Here is an 18,662-nt window from a genome sequence, read left to right as displayed (position 1 = left end):
AGATAACCTTCTTTATGTTATCTTGTTATAATCAAATAGGGGGATATTGTTGATCCTCTCTCTCAGTGATTTGATGATAATCCCTTTTCCCTTTCACGTTGTATTTTTATGTTTAAGTATTTTCAGTTCCAGCAATCATCACTGAGTATGTTCAGTGATCGCTAAAGAACTTGCATTATAAATCTATCAGAGACAGCAATACTTCAAGAAGACAACACTCATACCAAAGAACCTTCAGCAAAAGTCGAAGACTGAAACTAAAGATTAGAGACTGGCGAGTACGTGATCTGAAGCGGTATTCAGTGATTACAAGTCTGTCTATACATGTGTGAAGACTGCTCTAGCTTCAACGAATGATGATGAGACCTCCAGGTCATTCCAACATTCAGCGATCAAAGGAAGCTTGCTTAGCACGATTGTTGTTGTTTTGTCCTTATGTACACAAAGGATAAACCCATACCCTTACAAAAGTTAGTACGGTACGGAGCCGATTAATCGACTTTTTGTCCACCAACTTTAGGTAAGGATGTCTGCTCAAGAATAGTGCTTTTGTACTATTCACTGTAGCAAAGGACAAGTCTTCCTCTTAAGGTTTGACACGCACTCTAAACCTACCATATTGCATTAAATGATCATTTAATGCACTTGGTATAAATAGAAGTGTTTCTTCTCCATGCAGAGAACGCGCATCTCTCTCTAACCTTATTCTTACTTCAAGCATCTTCTAGGTTAAGTAAAGGATCTTTCTTTTTAGCAATCTTTTTTCTTGTATTTGTTAAAGCTCTGTGTGTAACCAAAGATTGTTTAGATAGGTTTTCATTACCTTATCTTTCCTCAAACAGTCTTGTAAAATCTGTATTGATCTTCTCTATCAATATATATTTTAAATTTGAAAATACTGTGTTTGTATTCATCCCTCCCCCTTCTACAAATTGTTTCTATTCTTGTAGACCAAAGTAAAATTAATCTCTCTTGTGAGTGCAAGATTTAAAAGGAATATGGTATCTGGATAGTAGATGCTCCAGAATATGACGGGAAATAAGTCGATGCTCACTGAGTATAAGGAAGGAAAAGGCCACTTAGTGACCTTTGGTGGAAATGGAAAGAGATACAACACCTTGCAATTCAAAAGTCTCTCTATGGTTGAAGAATGAGCGTGTTCTTGGGCCATCATAGAAACATAGATAGGGTCGACGACGGAACGAACAACGAAACTTTACGACAGCTTTTTCGTACACGTTCACTTGCATCACATACACAAGTGCTCTCTGAACCGTGCAATAAGGTCACTCATAACACGACTCTCCCATTTGAGTTATCTTAGCCCCCAACCATGCTATTCAATAATATTATAAAAATGGCAGCATAAGGTAACAACTAGTATTGAAAGCTGGTCGCCTTTGGAAGCGTTCGCCGGTAACCGAAGCGTATCGTTCCCACAACCACTTTTTCGATGTACTGACTAATGGAGTAACTAACACAACTTACTCAACATTAGTCAGCTGTATGACAAAGACTTCTCAGTAAACTTCTCAAAGAAAGCCTGTACAATTAGTGACAATGATGGAAAACTTGCCGTCACTAGTACTCGTATGGAAAATGTCTATGTTATCAACATGGATTCTTGTCTCACTAAAAACATCTATTTTCTCTCTAAAGCCTCTTCAGATGTCAACTGATTATGGCACAAAAAGTTTTTTCATCTCAATTTCAAGACATTGAATGATTTATCAAGAAGGGAACTAGCCCTGGACTTCCTCAGGTAGAAACTAATTTTCATCATTCTTTTCATCTCCGTCTAAAGGGATTTGATATGGGTACATTGTGAGATAGTATGAGTATTACTTGGGGGTGCCAATCGAGTTAGGAAAAAACCTATGTCACATAGATTTATGCTCACATTTCTAATATTATCGATTTGTTCAGGTTGATAAATCGTCCTTTGTTTGAGATTTGTTTCAAGAATGTTTACAATCTATTTAAAGTCATGACATGCATCCGATCAACGAAACGAATATAACACTAGTTTAATTTGGTTATCACATCATTTTAAAGAAACCAAATAACATGAATCAAATAACCGGAAGGCGGTTCACTCCAGAAACCGGTTAAACTGAATGAACAATTAATTATCCTCTTGTTTGTCGTTGTATTTACGTCGCTGCCCTCATCTCAAAACCTCCTTTTTGTTTACATCGCACTCTTTCTCAACGGCGCCATTGACTGCTTTCCCAGACCTTTCCTCATAAACCTCCTCACAAAATCCATGATTAGAATCGTAAATTGATTCTCAGAGTGCTGAGATTCTGATTGATCCTCTGAAGACGATGCAATTTTGTTCGAACCGGAAGTAGAAAACAGGAATTTCAAACCCTATGACGATGAGGTCATCTTCCGGAACAATCAATGTAGCTGCCAGCGCACAGAAGATAAATGTTGATGATCGAATTTCCCTCCGTTACTACTACCGGATCGCCGATAACATTCTCCGACAGGTCCTTACTTCCCCAACTTCATATACCCCTTGGTTCGAAATTGACTATTTTGATCGAACCAACTACTTTCTGATTCATTCATTTGGTGATCTTAAAAGGGTTGATGTTGAAAATTTTCTACTTCTTATATTTGTAAAGAATATCAAAATTTTCTTAACACTTAAAGTGTTTAATTGAGGATCAGTGTTATGCCCATAAAGTTAGAACGCGGGGTGTTAGATGCGAATTGTTTAGCCTCATAGCTATACCTTACTTATTTCCTGCTGGATGCACTTTTTTACTTTCAGTTCAATCACTTCTGGTGGAAGTGATACATATAGGCGCCCTTATAGATTATCAGGCACTTCACATGAGGTACTTCACATGTGCAAGTGTTCAACACCCATTCAAAACATCCACTAGAATATTGAATGTAGTTGTATCTGTGAATGTAGTTCTTGTTGTTCCCCTAGAATTACAGTAGACATGTAGATAGCCATGATATACCGATGTTGCAATGAAAGTGTAAAAGGATTGGTATAGATCACTGCTTTTGTAGATACGTAAGCGGAAAAAAGTTGGTATTAATAATTTTATTCTATGAAGTGGTCAGTAAATTGATAAAGTTGATATCGGAGGTAGAGGGTATCTGAATTGCATGAACGATGTAGTTGACTCTATGCACGGTGGGGATAATGTGTGTGATAAGCAGATTTACATGTATGTTTGTTTAGGGAAGCTACAGTAAGGGTATATTGGAGGCTTAAAACTAAAACTAGACCTGTTGTTGCAGATTTATCTTCATTTCTAGAAGTCTTAGGTTTTCTGAGTGTTACATGTGATTTCTTGTTGGTCCATATGAGCAAATAACTGGCATTGTGCATTTACTTAGGACCATAGGGAGCAATACATCATTAGGATGGAGTAGGAGATCAGTTTTTACCAAGTGCAATTATAGCATCTATCCCCTGACCACATTGCAGCTGTGTGAGGAAATGATTAAAAGGATAAAGAGGGAATATTAGAAATGAACAATGAAGGAAAATGACACTCGGTGCCAAATGAGGGAGAACTGGAGTGGAGTAATATAGTTGTAGAAGAATGAAAACCACCACCAATAAGGTGAGATTTCTTTAGAGCTTGAGAGGTTTGTGTTGCAGTTTGTGTAACATGTAAGAGTAGCTAGACATTTAGATGTCTTTGTGATTCAGTTAGGGTGCAAAGAAACAGCATCTTTCTCTCTTTGTGTGAAATTAATTCCCGTGGCATCTTTCTCACTTTATCTATCCTCTTCATGAAGAAATTTTGGATAAAAAGAGGGGTTCCTTGAAATTGAAATTAATGGACATGGGCAACATAGTAGAGTTTACGGTGGTGTTCACAATGACCAACCATACAAGCAAAATTCATATGTAAATAGTGATAATTTTTAATTAAACCATTGAGATTACAATATTTATTGTAAAGAAATAAACCTAATTTAACTAGGAAGAGAAACTAAATAAGTATAATCTAAGCTAGACGCCATCAAATTTGTCATTTTCATTCAACTGGCTGAACTGAGTAGTGATGAACAACAATGACAAAATAGAAAAGAGAGGAGTTTAGGAGAGAAATTAAAAAGAGTTGCAATAAGAATCGTAGAAAAAAGGCATTTGTGGGAGAAGTGGTTGCTAGTTTTTACATATTAAGCATAAGGGTCCATTACATTGACATGTTAAGTATGCTACTATAGATAATAGAACTAGCTGCATGTATGCCACATGAATTAATTACATGGACTATACGAAAAGTACATGCTGACATGATGTGAATTTTGAAGACAAAATTTTAACTACATTGACTTCTGTTATGACTAGTTGTGACATACCTGGTAAAAGCTTAGAGATAGCCATCTCGATGTATATGGGCTTTAATTAGACGAATTGGATGGAAGAGAGAATAATCAAAAGCATTTAATTATGTTTCAAATATGAGATGTACTTTAGAGGTTTCCCAAACTTTCTCTACAAGCAACTTTATCCATTAGTAAATAGATCAAAGTAGTGTTCTGAAAAGCTTTAAAGTGGAGCTAGGTACCGTATGACCTTCTAGTGCTCAAGCATCTAAACAAGGATTAAGCAGAACCATAGGCAGTTCATTTCAATGTTTGTAAAAAAGTTACTTTTGGAGTATGTAAACACATAAGATACCATTTTTTGTTTGATTATTTATCTAATCAGAGGGTTAGGAAAATTCTCTCTAAATTCAGAGAAGTTGATTGATGAGCATAAGCTTAGAAATGTTTATTGATTTTTGCTAGTTCTTTGAAATGCTTAGTTCAACAGTTAGTTGGTAATCAAAGTGGTAACCGATGCTTAACTCCTAGGTTAGGCAGCTGATTTAGTGGCCTTAATTTATTTGAAGTGGTGAGGGGACGCTTAACGCCTACATGGCTGCTTGAGCCGAAGCGGGGATTTTTAAAACACTGTATAAAAAAGATTCTCTTTTAACTTAATTACCAAACACCTAAATCTGTATACAGAAATATTTAGGATTTTTTAATTCCTTTGGTGTTTACTTCTAGATTAATTACATACACAGTATATCATACACTGTTAATATGTTGGAGTTTCCAGTAGATATCTTATCATCATCCCCATTGTTAGGCTTGTTCGCATGAGGTGAGTGAGAACAGATATCGAACACTCGGGTTTATCATTTGAACTGCAGGCATACAACACCAAGTGAATGTGGGAGTTTTCTTTGAATATGGAGGATTGAGCAATAGGTTTTCTCAATTCTTCAACCAAAAGCAAAAGAAATTAATTTTTGTCTGTCACTCAAACATAAACCAAGTCTGCATGTTCAGGTTTTCATGTTCCCCCACCTCAACCCCACAGCTGTACGAGGCCAGGCAGTTTTCAATTATCAGAGAATAAGTGTATACCAGAGGAGGCATTTTCATCCAGCATATGCAGAGAAGTATAGAAATAGAATACAAAAAATCTAATCATAGAAGAGCTCTATCTCACAGAAATTTGGAGACCTAATATCTCTAGATACCGAGATTCATTAAGAAAATAGTCTGCAAGGGAAACAAAACTGACCACACAATTTTTTTTCCATTTTTTGTGCTGTAAGTAATAAAATCGAACTTCACATGAACATAAAACATGTCATTCTCTGTCTGACCTAAATCCTAGTGGTAGGAGAAGCAAGTTACATTGGAGGAAGACATACCAAATATCCCTCAAGCTGATGGTTCAAATAGTCAAGCTCCTAAATTGGTTCCTTGAGAAAATATGTGCTGAATTTTCTTCATGGTCTTTCACTTGTGTCACAAATTTCTTCATCAATCATAAAATATATTAAAATATGTAATCTTTCTGCCAACTGTACTCTTAGGAAAGCCGCATATTAGGTCATGTAATTTTTTATTTTGTGATTCACTTTTTGGTCAAATGAGTTGATGTTTTTACTTTTCTCACAATTGTGGCATAAGTTTTAATGGTATAATCATCTTTTCTCCGAGCTGTTTTAAGATTTAAGGTAACTGTGCTGCTGCAGGCTGCTATCTTCCGAGAAGAGAAGAATATCATCGATCTATACGTCATGCTTCTAAGGTTTTCAAGGTAAGAAAATATGTTGGTTTGATATGAATCTGGCTTCTGGTAAGGTGGCAGATTTTCTATTGACTTGTGGAAACATTTCAAACTGATGTGGGAGTGAGGGGGATTGTCGTGGACATTATCAGTCATTCCAAGGTCTTCCAGTGAATCTGAAATGAATTTAGCTTCTCTTCTTTAGTTTGGCTACGGAAACAATACCATTCCATCGAGATTATAGAGCATCTCTTCAGAGAGATAAGCTTTCTCTCAAGAAGGTACAATCTTTAATTTTTGTTCTCTGACTAGTAGGAGACCTTTGTTTCATTATTATCAATTTTCAGTACTAGTTTTTCTAATATTTGAATTACAGAAATCATTGAGTGCTCTAACTGAGCTGGAGGATTTGAAGCCGGCTGTACGACAGAAGATTGATGATTTATCCAGAAAACATGCATATCAATCAAATGGGTGGAGTCATCTTCCTCAAACAAATTTGTTGGAATCATCAAAACCTTTACCAGAGAGATCTTCTGTTAGGAAGCAAACCTTGATGAACAGTTATAGCATTGATAAGGTAAATATAATATTATTTTTCTTCCCTTTGCCGTCTTTACGCTTGAGATACTATGCCAGATAATTTGTATGTGTACTTGCAACTTGACCAGGCACTGGCGATTTGACATATTAAGGAGCTGGTTATGATGGAATAATGTAGTCCTTTGGTCATGAGAGGCTCTGCTTTTTTACCTCTGTTATTTCTAGATTAATTTCACTTACAATCATCATTATTTTACTAGTTTGAATTAATAATCTCTATAAAGAACATTTATTGCAACAGTCAGGACTCATGACATCATACTAGTAGTCTAGTACAATATATTGCATGAATTATATTCCTATGCGTTTTTGACTGTGTGCCAAACATATCTCAGTAAGAGGTATAATAATCCAACCTCTAAAAAGTAAAACTTTGCAAAAAGTTCATCTCTTGCTCTTTATATATCCCCTTTTCATTTGAATGTCCAACTTTCTCTTTGCCTTCTTAACTCTTCAATCCACTATTCCACTCTAACATCAGGATCTTTAGAGATGTGTGAAATCTCCATCTATCTTTCACCATTGACATACACAAAATAAGTACACAGGAAATTCAGATGAACAACCGATAGCCAGTCTATCCTCAGATGTCTAAAATCTGCAAAAAATATGTAAAGGCACATATATCAAATTATATCACCAACATAAGAAATATGTGTGTCCCAATAAGGTTGATTAAGGGGCACAACTACAAAATCACCAGTTCAATAGAAACCATAATTATAAACAGTTAATTAAGATCACATTTTGTTAATGTAGTAAAGAACAGGCTGTAAAAATCGTAGAACACAGAGAGCAGGTGTCGCAATCAATTGCATATTGTTACTGGCATAGTGGAAGCAGCAGCAGCTTTGGCCACCATGGCTACTTTGCTGGCCGTGTCTGTCTTGAAAAGCTTGGATGCCACAACGAAGACGCTACCATTCCATCTGGCTTTCCATTTGGTCCTCATCTTTTAATCTTGTTAAGTGAAGGTAGAAAGATGTAAACTACCCAATAACAGAAACCTCATCTGTAATTTAGCCAAACTTGAATTTTCTTATACAGTTTTACTGGCAATTAAATAACTGTTGAGATGAATCACTTGCAAAAATTTAACCCAATCTAAGATTAACCTAAAATTCATCGTCCATTTTGTCATGGTGGTTGTTGATTTTACCATGATCATTATTGACTTCATACGGATAATTCAGTGTTGTAATGGAGAAGCAATAATAGGAGGGTTGTTGCATATGATCACTGTGTTCAAGTGTAAAGGGATGTAGGGTGGAGAGCATTGTGATGAATGAAGTTGCCATTATAATCTTGGATTGAAAAGTATATTATTGTAGAGAATTGGTTTCACTTATTTTGTGAACTTTAAGAGATGGTTCGTATCTAAATGCATTGAAAGTACAAGCATGCTCTTGGCACATGGTAAAAAACATGCATAAAATGGTAGTTCATGTAATGTTTTGAAAATGTGATAACATTTGAGACAAGTTATAATATGATGGTTATTGGTGTAAACAGGTAAAAGTATGGCAATTATTGATGCATTCTTGTATAGTGGTTCTTTTATTGAAGTTATTTGAGACAAACAAACTTTTCTATGAAATCGTAAAAATAGCAGGCACCACAAGTTAATGCTAATGGGTATGTGTATCAAGATACTCGGATTCAGATGAACGCACATGCTAATCCTCTGGAAGAGCAAGCTAGGCGATTGTAAGTGTTATTATTATGGCTTAACCTCATGTATTGTCAAATTTTCATGCAATTCATATATCTCTCTATTTATACGTATATGTGTGCATATATATCCATTATTTCCTCCCCTAGCTTGAGAGTGCATTACCCAGACTACAGGTAGGTTGCACAAAAAATGATACAAAGAAATGTGATGATTAAGTAGCCCACTATGAAATTAACAGGAAGTAGCAGGTGAATGCTTACACTTCCATTTCAAGATAATGGCAAAGACACAAGAATCGCACTGTTTTGGGTTATTGGAGAAGGTAGATAAATAAAGAATATTATAAGGATATATATATATATATATACACACATATATCAGCAGCTGGAGCTAGGACCAAGTTTAAGTTGAATTGCTGATGATATTTATCGAATTCTGTTTGAGGTGAAGTGTGGTGATTGTGAGGCCTAATGTAGCGTTATGACGCTTTGGCTTCAATTTTTTGCAGGCTGCTGTTTCTGTTCTTGGTTAATATTTCATTACTCAAATGTGCCCAACAAACAAATGAAAGAACTAAAAGATGAAAATATAGCAAATAAATTGATTGAAGGTAGTAAATGTGAAGTTTAATTATATGTATACTGACTCACCAGGGAAGAGAATTTGGAGAAAACTGCTTATGTTTTTAAAGGGTATCACGTAAACCAATGAGGCAATGATCATGCTATATGGTAAGACCAATTGTAGCATTGACAGATGGTTATCAAGCTGGAATTGATGAAGAACATCTTTTTGGTTTCCATTCTTATGGAACAAAAAGAAGACAAGAAACATAGAGGAAAAGTACAATCAAGGTGTCTTGTAGTAAATTCAAACCTGACGCCACTGTGGGTATTAGCCCTTATGCCGATTAGGTTTATGCATCAGAAACATTGGGAGCCGCTATATAGTTCCTTTGTTTAATACTGTTTACCTTCTAATATGCTTCAATATGTGGTATTTTATCTTTGTTCTATATTTTATTTTCTTGCAAATGCTAAGTCGCAACTTATGATTGTGATAAATGCCTTTGTTCTTTATCAGGCGTCAGTAAAGGTTCATGTTGTTCAAGTTGTTGCTACTGTGCTGAGAATTGGGATTAGGGTATCACAAGTTTGATTGGTTGTGATTCTATACAAACATAGTCTGAACCAAATCAAACAAACCCATTATATCCCACATAGACGTAGGGTTTTTTGGAGGGGGGGAGGATGTATACGGGCCTTACCTTCTATCCCAAGGGGTTGAGAGGCTGTTTCCTTGAAGATCCCTAGCTTGTAAAACAAAAATAATGGGAACAAGTGTGGTTAGTAGCTAGACAAACATAGTCTGAAGTTTATATAAAACATGGTGTTGAATTCCCATTGATGGTTTGGTTTACTATCCTTCTGTAATAACTTTTAGGCTAATTGAGGATCTCCACATTGTAAGGAATAACCAGAAACCAGTAGAAGAACCTGAAGATGGAGACATACTATGTAGATGTAACCGTATATGCATATAGATATATATATAGGGTCAGGTTCAGGGGAAAACCGTAAAAGAAAATTGAGGAACACTCTAATATACCATTCATCTGTACGGTGTCACATGTGCATACAAGCATGTGCATACCGTACATATGAATGTTTATAAGGTGTTCCTCAGTTTTTCATTTTTTAGGGGGGTTTTCCTTGAACCTCACTCTCTCTCTATATATATGTTTGTGTATATATATGTGCATAATTTTGCGAATAGGTAGTTCACTCGTTTGAGAAGAGATTGGGAACATGCTCAAAGAGATCCATATCATCTGATTGAATAGCTGATCTATTCCCTTGTTCTTTGAAAAAACCCTCCACTTGAATCGGAATTTTTCACAAAAAGTGGGTAAATAAAAAATCTTATGTTTCACTATTGGTCAGGTAGTGGGCCTGAATTCAAGTTGATTCTATGTGTCATTTTACTTTATATACTTTTAAGTATTTTTGTGATTCAAAAGGTATTTTGTAATTTTATTATGATACTATGGTAGTATTGTTTAACTTTATTTTTGTTGCTTTTTACCAATATATTATTAAGGTTTACACTTACAATTGTAATTTGTATTTCTTAGGTTTAAATGTGTTAAAAGTTCATTAATGCAAAAAAGTGTCTGACAGGTGGATGTAGGGTATAAGGGAAGTGGTGGCAGGATAAATATGGACGAATGGACACTTGTAGCAGTAAACTTTTTTCATATAAAAACCCCTCTATATCATTGAATGCTGAGATGACATTATTTGATCTTATCTGCACTTCCATTTACTATAACTGTAGTAATCTTGACATCTGTAGTTTTCTTTATATGAGTTTGTTGCAGTACTTATGTTAAGACAAACTTAAGTTTCGTGTTGGAGTTTGTGTTTACCCTTTCATTTCCTCCCTTGGAACTCTTGTTTCACTTCCTTCTTCATATAAAGGGTTTCTTGGACTTCTGCATGAAGCTGCTTTAATTTTATTGTCATCTGAGTCTTGCTTAGTTCATTGGGTTTTTATAAAATTAGGCCCATTTATTATTGGACTCACATTGTTATTAGGGTGATTGGTCCATCAAGTTACTATTCAATTGTATTATGCAATTGATGTAAATGTGATTCACTAAATATATTGGGATTTTATTTTTTCCTCTTGTTATTGTTCTTTCTGAGCTGTTTCCATTGTATTTCATGAATGGTTTTACAAGGGATGTTTGAGGAGTAGGTTGGATAGAGCAGTCATCTTTAGTTATTCTTAAGGAGAGCGATGCTTCATGCTTATTCGTAAGGAAGAACTATCCTCTTATTGTGTTGTAGCTTTCTTGGATGATACTTCTGTTCGGTGGATAAATAACCCATAAATTCTTGTAGGACCGTAGTAGTGTCTGTAAGGAGCCTTTGTGAGGAGGAATGAAGTCACTCTGTTTGCTTGGTCCCTGGAGTTTGCTTTGGTCTTTGACTTCTTAGCTCTTAGACCTTTAAATTGGATTCTAGATAAATGTTAAGCATTGCAATTGGAATATTATGTTTTTTATATTTGTAAATATATTTCATTACTTTTTTTATAGGTACAAATTTAAGAAACAAAGACAAGTAACTCGAGTATTGATGTAGATACAAGAAGTTGACCATTGTAATTAACTGAATATGGCTTTACTGTTTTAGTCTTGTGGAACTCATGAAATAAAGTAGTGGAAGGCAAATTGTGGGTCTCTGTGGATGTTGTTGGTCAATACAAGAGAACCTTGTAATTTTGTTCTCTGACAATGTAGAAGATTAGCATTCAGTCTTTCCCTCCTACACCCTATAATCTATATCCCTCTATGCTACACCCTATACCTTATACCCTTTGGTGTATCATTCATCCGGAGGACCCTCTTATGAAGAGGTCATATTCTTTTTTGACATCAGTCTTACATTATAAGGTCTTAGAAGTTGATGTTTCAGTGATCAGTCATCTGAGTTTTCGTTTTCTTTTTTGCATGCTATTCTCACACAAAATATTTCTTTTACTTTTCTTGCTGCTTTAGATATCTGAATATTCCTCGTGCAAAGGAGGAAACTCTCTCCAGACATTCTATTTTGGGCCCAAATGGACTTCGTGGGCAATGGCAAGCCCCTAGCATCAATATTGGGGTATCATGATCTTACCTTCCCCTCCCTCTTTTATTCACTAATACATAGCCTTATACTCTTATATGTACCTCAGGTTCGTTATCCGAGCAATATAGATTTGACACCCGTTGAAATCCCCAGGTTGGGCTCTTTGTGGAGAAAGAATTTCCATTTCACTATTCCTCTTGTAATTCTAACCCAATTAAAGATATTAGTATAACCGATTTTTTCTTTTCAGAAGGTACTAATAGCACTTTTTGTTTTGATGTTTCAAGGGAGAACAAGCTGCATCTTGTGGAGGATGGTGTTTTGATTGAAAAAATTAGTAGCAACTTGGAGCAAGAAAAATCAACTCTAGAATCTATTACTTTACCAAACAATAACAATCAGCCATGTGTTGACGAACCTGATTCCTTGATTTCGTTTGAGGAAAAACTAGAAACCCCGAAGTTGGACATAATAAGACAGCCTTCCCCACCTCCTGTTCTAGCAGAGGTCCAAGATTTGCTTCCTACAACCTCACCACTGGTCAAGGATACGGGGCCTGGATCTGGAAATCCCACTGATGGTGTTGTTTCTCCCCTTGAGTTACACATAGTGAGATATTCCATCTTTCAAAATTGCATCTCTACATTTAGATTTTGCAAATATATAATTGCTTGATCAGCTGTGTTAGTTGAGGTGGAACTGTTTTTTGTTATATGTTACCAGCAAAGGCAAAAATACTAACTATGGACTTTTGCAGTCCACAAAACTGATGGACCACTTCATGAAATTGGCAAAGTCAAATACAAACAAAAATTTAGAGACATGTGGTATTCTTGCTGGATCACTTGTACGTGCCATGAATTTCCATTATGCTTATTTCGTCTTTTAGTGCCCATCTAATTGTTTCTTAATTTTTTCTTGCTAGAAAAACCGAAAATTCTATGTTACAGCACTCATCATTCCAAAGCAAGAAGCAACATCGGATTCGGTAAGGCCGCGTCACCTTATTCTTTTTTTCCTTATGTGACCTATCTGCTGATGTTGCCAAAGTGATGTTGGCTTTTGCCTCATTGCAGAAACGGAAACCATTTTAACTAGCTGCCTTACATGGTAGATTAGTCATAGCATGATTGCATTGGCTGGTAATAAATACTTTTGTATGATCTTTCTAAATGCATTTATCTGGTACAGTGTCAGGCTACCCACGAGGAGGAAATATTTGAAGTGCAAGACAAACGATCGCTATTCGCCCTTGGATGGATACATGTGAGTCATATGATTATGATTCTAAATTAGAATGTGTGATGCCTTTTCTGTTCTAGTTAGTTTTTCTAGAATCAACTCCGCCTTTAATTGTTTGCTCAGACATAATKCATCTGATTTCTGTCTTATCAGCTTTCTCATAGTTCTAAAAAACTTGGTTCTATTCTTTGGCCTCTTGACACTTTAAGCTTTTTTTATGATTAAGAAAACGACTTGACATATTTCATGGAAAGAATACCGGGAAATAATGAACTTGGTACTCCCCTATCTCATGGATTTCAAAAATTTCTGTTTTAGGATGTCCTATTTAAATATGATGTTCTTTTCCCGGGGAAGTATCAAAGCTAGAATTTGCTAATTTGCTCCATTGTCATCACTGTCAAATATTTATAGATTCTGATCCACAAGATTTACTTTAATTTGGAAAAAAAGAGTTTGTGTGAAGATATTACCCTACTTTGTCTTGAAGTGCATTTTTAATGTTTCATTGATGGTCAACATTTATATGTATGCATTAATTGTTGCATCTTTTGGTATGGTGGGTGTACAAAGACGATAAATGAGGTCACAGTTTAAGGACTGTAAAACCTTGATTCAAACATTAACGTTGAGTCCAGTATCTACATAATCATAGGGTTTGGATGGTTTGTAATGTTATATTGTCTTAGTAGAGGTTCAAGTCACCTCACTTGCATATGTAACACCCGAGTATGTAAAAGTGAGGGTTCAGTCTGTTTCATTTGTGCATAGAAAAAAAACCTGTGTTGGTCAATTTTATTTTGAGGGGGGTATTCATGCTTGATATCATTGTTGGTCCTTGTATCTACAAATTTGGGGTTTTAGATTGGTGAATTGGCTCGGACCAAAAACTGATAATCAAATAATCACCTCTGGAAGTTGGTTGATATAACATTGGATGGGCTATGAAGTAAATTTCGTATGAATAAAGAACTATAACCTGTTTTGGATTGAGAACGTGGATAAATGAAAATCCAAACGATAAGCAAAACCAATACCTGAGTTCAAGTTTGATGGATATCAATTAGTTGGGTGTCATGAATTCATTTAAAGAAGCAACATTGTAGAACAACCAAAGTTAGAGAAGTAATTCAATTCTTGTTCTGTATTTGAATCCAAGTCCAAAACCACTGGCATTTCTATTTTTTTTATTCCATAGAAAAGCCATAAATTGAAGAACTTCACAAATACCAACGATTTCACATGAAAACAATGATCATCTTCGTTAAGAAAAAGGTACACCTTATACATTTTTATGTTCCATGACCAAAATCTAGAAACACAATATGAGCAATATTATACATATAATAATACATAGTTGAGTTATATCGTATTTACTTTTTTATTTGGGTTATATAATCAAGCGAAGGATCGTCTGAGAAGGGAAGTTATGGTGAGAAGCGTGCGTAAGAAGGGAACTGAACCCATGATCACTTTTAATCTCATGCCCACCATGAATTGTGCTTTATAAGGGAATTGATTTGGTGCATCTCGATGCACCTCATTAGTTTTGACATTCAATTAGGATTGATCCAAGGGTGGAGATCTCTTCTTATGCTTCTCACCAGAACTAACTTTCTAGCCATAACCCAACCCTATATAATTATGGTGAAGGATCGTGTGAGAAGGAGAGTTAACGTGAGAAGCGTAAGAAGGGATCTGGACCCTTGATCATCTTTAATCTCAAACCCACCCATGAATCACGCTTGATACGGGGATTAATCCGGTGCATCTCATCCTAATGTGCATCCAAGGGTGGTGATCCCTTTTTACGCTTCTCACCTTAACTCTCCTTCTCACAGGAACTCAACCCATATAATTATATCTTGTACATGCTAATTAATTTATCATATATGCAAACATAGTTATGCTATATATACCTAAAAAAATTCATGTACAATTTATTCAAAGTATAACTGATTCCCTCATCCTTCTCTCTCCTGTTTACATATATCCCTACTATGTCCTGTGTTATTATCATTTGTATGCCATTTTCTTAATGACCTGATAACCTGTTTCATCATCCTTTGTTCATTTATATACCATATAGAAATCAAATTGATTCAACATATTTGTTATCCTGAAAATGTCCCAAGACTTTTATCTACTCAATGTGCTACATCCTGATCGTTGTTTTGTTTTTGCAGACGCATCCAACACAATCTTGTTTCATGTCATCTATTGATGTTCATACACACTACGCATATCAGGTGACATTATCTCCATTGTCCTTTTTTTAGTAATTTCTGAAGCCATTAAAATTTTTGGTCTTGGATTGTACCAAAATGCAGTTCATACGCGCCATGTATATCAGGTGCCATCACCGGAATATGTCTCATGTCCCTTTTTATAGTAATTTTCTAAAACCATAAAAAGATTGTACGCGGACATTGGAAGAGATGAACATCCGATATGGAGCTCATTGTTATGCATCTTTCTAAGTTCCCTGTTTAAGGTAGTGGTCAAATCTGCGTATATCCCCCATCCCACCTCCGGATATACAGGGCTCATTTGGTTATCAAGTTCCCTCCGTCTTTTCTCCAACCCTTCCACCTTTTTAGACAAGAAATTGCTAAGAATCCTTATGTAGTCAAGGAATTTTCTGATTCACTTGTAATGTACAATTATAAAATCTTGGAGAGCATGCCACTACTTCCTTCACAGTTCACACTATATTCTAGTTGTCACCAGTTGTCTTTGTCTGGGCTAATATAGGGGTGGGGCACTTTTTTTTAGATGCAAGACGAGAATTGAGTACAAAAGCTTCCTTCCCAACCCTCCTCCCAAAGCCTAGAAACCTTGGTGCAACTTGATTCTTGTAGTGTTTCCTTATAATACGGAACAGCTGTTGATGCAACCGTGCATTTACAACCGCCTGGAATTTTTTGTTTCAAAATTTGGATGAATTATAGGTATTAATTCAGCAATAGGATGTTGGTATTTCTTGCTGGTTATTTGGAATCTCGCTTAATTGTACAACATGCTCTAATGTCTGCATAAATCCATGCATTTCATTTCTGAGGATTTTTTTGCTCATCCTCCAGATTATGTTGCCGGAGGCCATAGCAATCGTCATGGCACCAAGAGACAGTTCAAGGTATTCATTGGCATCATTTGCTATGATACGAATATATAAAGCCTTGTTGTTTGATACTCTTTTGTTTTTACTCCGACCCTTCAAATTTTCAATGTTTCACAAAACGTAGTTTCAGGAAAGTGTTTGACTATTACACAAACATCTCTAGTACATCTCTGTGATGACAAAATAATAAATCTTCTGGAACAAAAAGCAACACCACCAATACTCTATGATAACAAAACCAAACCACACTCAATGATATCCCACACAAAGGTAGATTTTTTTTTTTGGGGGGGGGGTAGGATGTACGTAGATCTTTGTTTCTGTGAAGACGCCGGCTTGCAAAACCAAAAATACATGGAGATATGTGGGAGAAGTAGTATAATAACATGGGAGTGCGTGCAAAAGCAACTGGTACATTGAATGAAAAAAGGAAGCAGGGACATAAGATGAATAAATCAAGGAGTTACAAAACAAAACGCAATACTAACAACCATCAAAGCAGGAAAAAAAGGGGGATGTTTGGTTGGTTTTCCATTAAGTCATGTCTGTATAGATTTGGGAGGTTTTTTCATAGATGGAAAGAGAGTTTTTTAATTAGGAGGGGCAGATTTGGAAAGAACTTGGCTTTCTACATAAAGCTCCCCCTAGAAGCTTACTAAATAAGCCACTTCTATATATCATTAAGTCACTACCAAGCAGTCATGTATAGCTGACTGAATAAGTTGTTAGTTCCATTAAGCTTATTAAGCTGTTAACAAACAGTATTTAAGACTGATGTACGGTGAAAACAGGAAAAACCGAGACCAGCATAAGACATAGAAAATACGAAAAACTAAAAACTCTCCATCTATCATAAGACTTCAGTAACAATGAAAAAGGGAAAACTTTTGATTGTAGTTCAAAAATATGCCCGAAAAAGGAACATTGCAAGTCTCTGGACGAAGAGAGCCTCTCTCTTTCTGGATGGACATTATAATACAAATACCACAACTTATTCTTGTTTCCTGATTCACCATGGTGTTTTGCAGAACTCATGGCATCTTCCGTTTGACGACACCTGGTGGCATGGGAGTCATTAGAAATTGTCCTCATCGGGGTTTCCATGCACACGATGCACCTTCAGACGGCAATCCAATTTATAAACAATGTACAGATGTTTATATTAACCCGAAGTTGAAGTTTGACGTGATTGATCTGCGGTGATCTCCTACAGACGCCAAAGGGTACGTATTTCGTCCTGATGCAAATACTTTGTATATACTGAAGAATTTACAAAGAAACATTTCCATTGACGATCTGAAAACTGAAATCAGAATGCTCGTCTTTGAGCGAAAGACTTTGAGAATTTTTCTTAGGGAAGAAACAATTCCAGTGATATTTGGAAAAGAAAATCAACTTTGAAGATGCATGTAATTTTGCATCGAAATTTATATTGCAATTATGGGTTGAAATACCGGTCTGTAATCGACTTATTACTTTGTATATATTGTGTGGGATTTACCGCTTATTTTTTGTTTGAAGGTCCAATCAATTCTCGAGAGTTGATCCATCAATTATTGCCGCAATGATTTTTTTTTACGGGCCTTAAAGGTGCCCCTGCTTAATTTTGAGTGACGTCGTGAAATGTTTTAAACTTATAAAGTAAAATTTCAATAACTTTCACCATATATTCTAATAGTGTCATCATTTGAAAACAAAACTACGTTTTTTATGTGGACTAATTTCTTGTACAACTCGTTTTATGGTTTTGTTTGCTAAACATATTTTGAAGCCCGACACTTGGAAAATGTTTTGAAGTAGTTGTTTTCGCATATGGTAAAATGACTGATAATCCTCGGACTTGAGGTTATTTCGTAAGACGTGTTGACTAGTTTTTGTGCATTCTTGATGTTTCTTGAAAAATAAGGATGGCTTATTTGACCGATTTACCCTTGTTTAGATGTTACGTAGAAGTGGATCGAGTTCTATTTTATAGGTGTATTGAATGTCGGTTTGTAAGAACCGGAAAGCCCAACATTTTTGTGAGGCTATGTTTTAATCGAAAATTGGAATGCAATAATCTTGAAACGAAATTTTTCAAACAAGAAAATCTTGAAACTTTTATCGGTAAATAGTTGGATGACAATTTGGTAAATAGAAAAGGATGGGTATAGAGAAAAGACAAAAAAACGACCCTCTCAACGGTGAACTGTTGACAAATAATAGCCTGCCATGTGGCAAATTCAAATTCAACAACATGATTGTTTCAAGCAGGTTGTTTAAAAACTCGATCAATCCGATCAATCCGATCAATCTAATCCAACCTAATGTGAAATAACTTAATCA

The 18,662-nt window shown here is 35.7% G+C and overlaps 1 protein-coding gene across 2 annotated transcripts; it reads left to right on the top strand.

Moving 5' to 3' along the window:
- Nucleotides 1-2,204: 2,204 nt before the first annotated feature.
- LOC112503861 (AMSH-like ubiquitin thioesterase 1) lies at nucleotides 2,205-17,888 on the top strand. Of its 2 annotated transcripts, none has more exons than XM_025107842.1 (14): nucleotides 2,205-2,495; nucleotides 6,024-6,088; nucleotides 6,264-6,339; nucleotides 6,435-6,638; nucleotides 8,274-8,368; nucleotides 11,902-12,007; nucleotides 12,081-12,127; nucleotides 12,262-12,583; nucleotides 12,732-12,821; nucleotides 12,900-12,962; nucleotides 13,166-13,240; nucleotides 15,403-15,465; nucleotides 16,300-16,352; nucleotides 17,366-17,888. In XM_025107842.1, exons 1-14 carry the CDS (start codon nucleotides 2,376-2,378, stop codon nucleotides 17,538-17,540), a joined length of 1,554 nt encoding a protein of 517 aa, XP_024963610.1. In that variant the 5' UTR covers nucleotides 2,205-2,375; the 3' UTR covers nucleotides 17,541-17,888. The 2 variants fall into 2 exon arrangements, with proteins under 2 accessions (XP_024963610.1, XP_024963609.1); XM_025107841.1 differs by having other exon boundaries at nucleotides 8,271-8,368.
- Nucleotides 17,889-18,662: the final 774 nt, after the last annotated feature.

Source organism: Cynara cardunculus, unplaced genomic scaffold (assembly GCF_001531365.2).
Source record: "Cynara cardunculus var. scolymus isolate 2C unplaced genomic scaffold, CcrdV1 Un_Scaffold_3999, whole genome shotgun sequence".
Classification (NCBI taxonomy): domain Eukaryota; kingdom Viridiplantae; phylum Streptophyta; class Magnoliopsida; order Asterales; family Asteraceae; genus Cynara; species Cynara cardunculus.
Note: the sequence above shows the minus strand (reverse complement) of the source record. Positions and strands in the feature narration are given on the sequence as shown.

What these genes read in the sequence shown, in the direction of transcription:
- LOC112503861 (XM_025107841.1), top strand. Translation starts at nt 2,376, where the DNA reads ATGACGATGAGGTCATCTTCCGGAACAATCAATGTAGCTGCCAGCGCA. An exon ending in ATGCTTCTAAGGTTTTCAAG is followed by an intron (nt 6,089 to 6,263) that starts GTAAGAAAATAT and finishes TCTCTTCTTTAG; the next exon opens with TTTGGCTACGGAAACAATAC. An exon ending in AAGAAGCAACATCGGATTCG is followed by an intron (nt 12,963 to 13,165) that starts GTAAGGCCGCGT and finishes TATCTGGTACAG; the next exon opens with TGTCAGGCTACCCACGAGGA.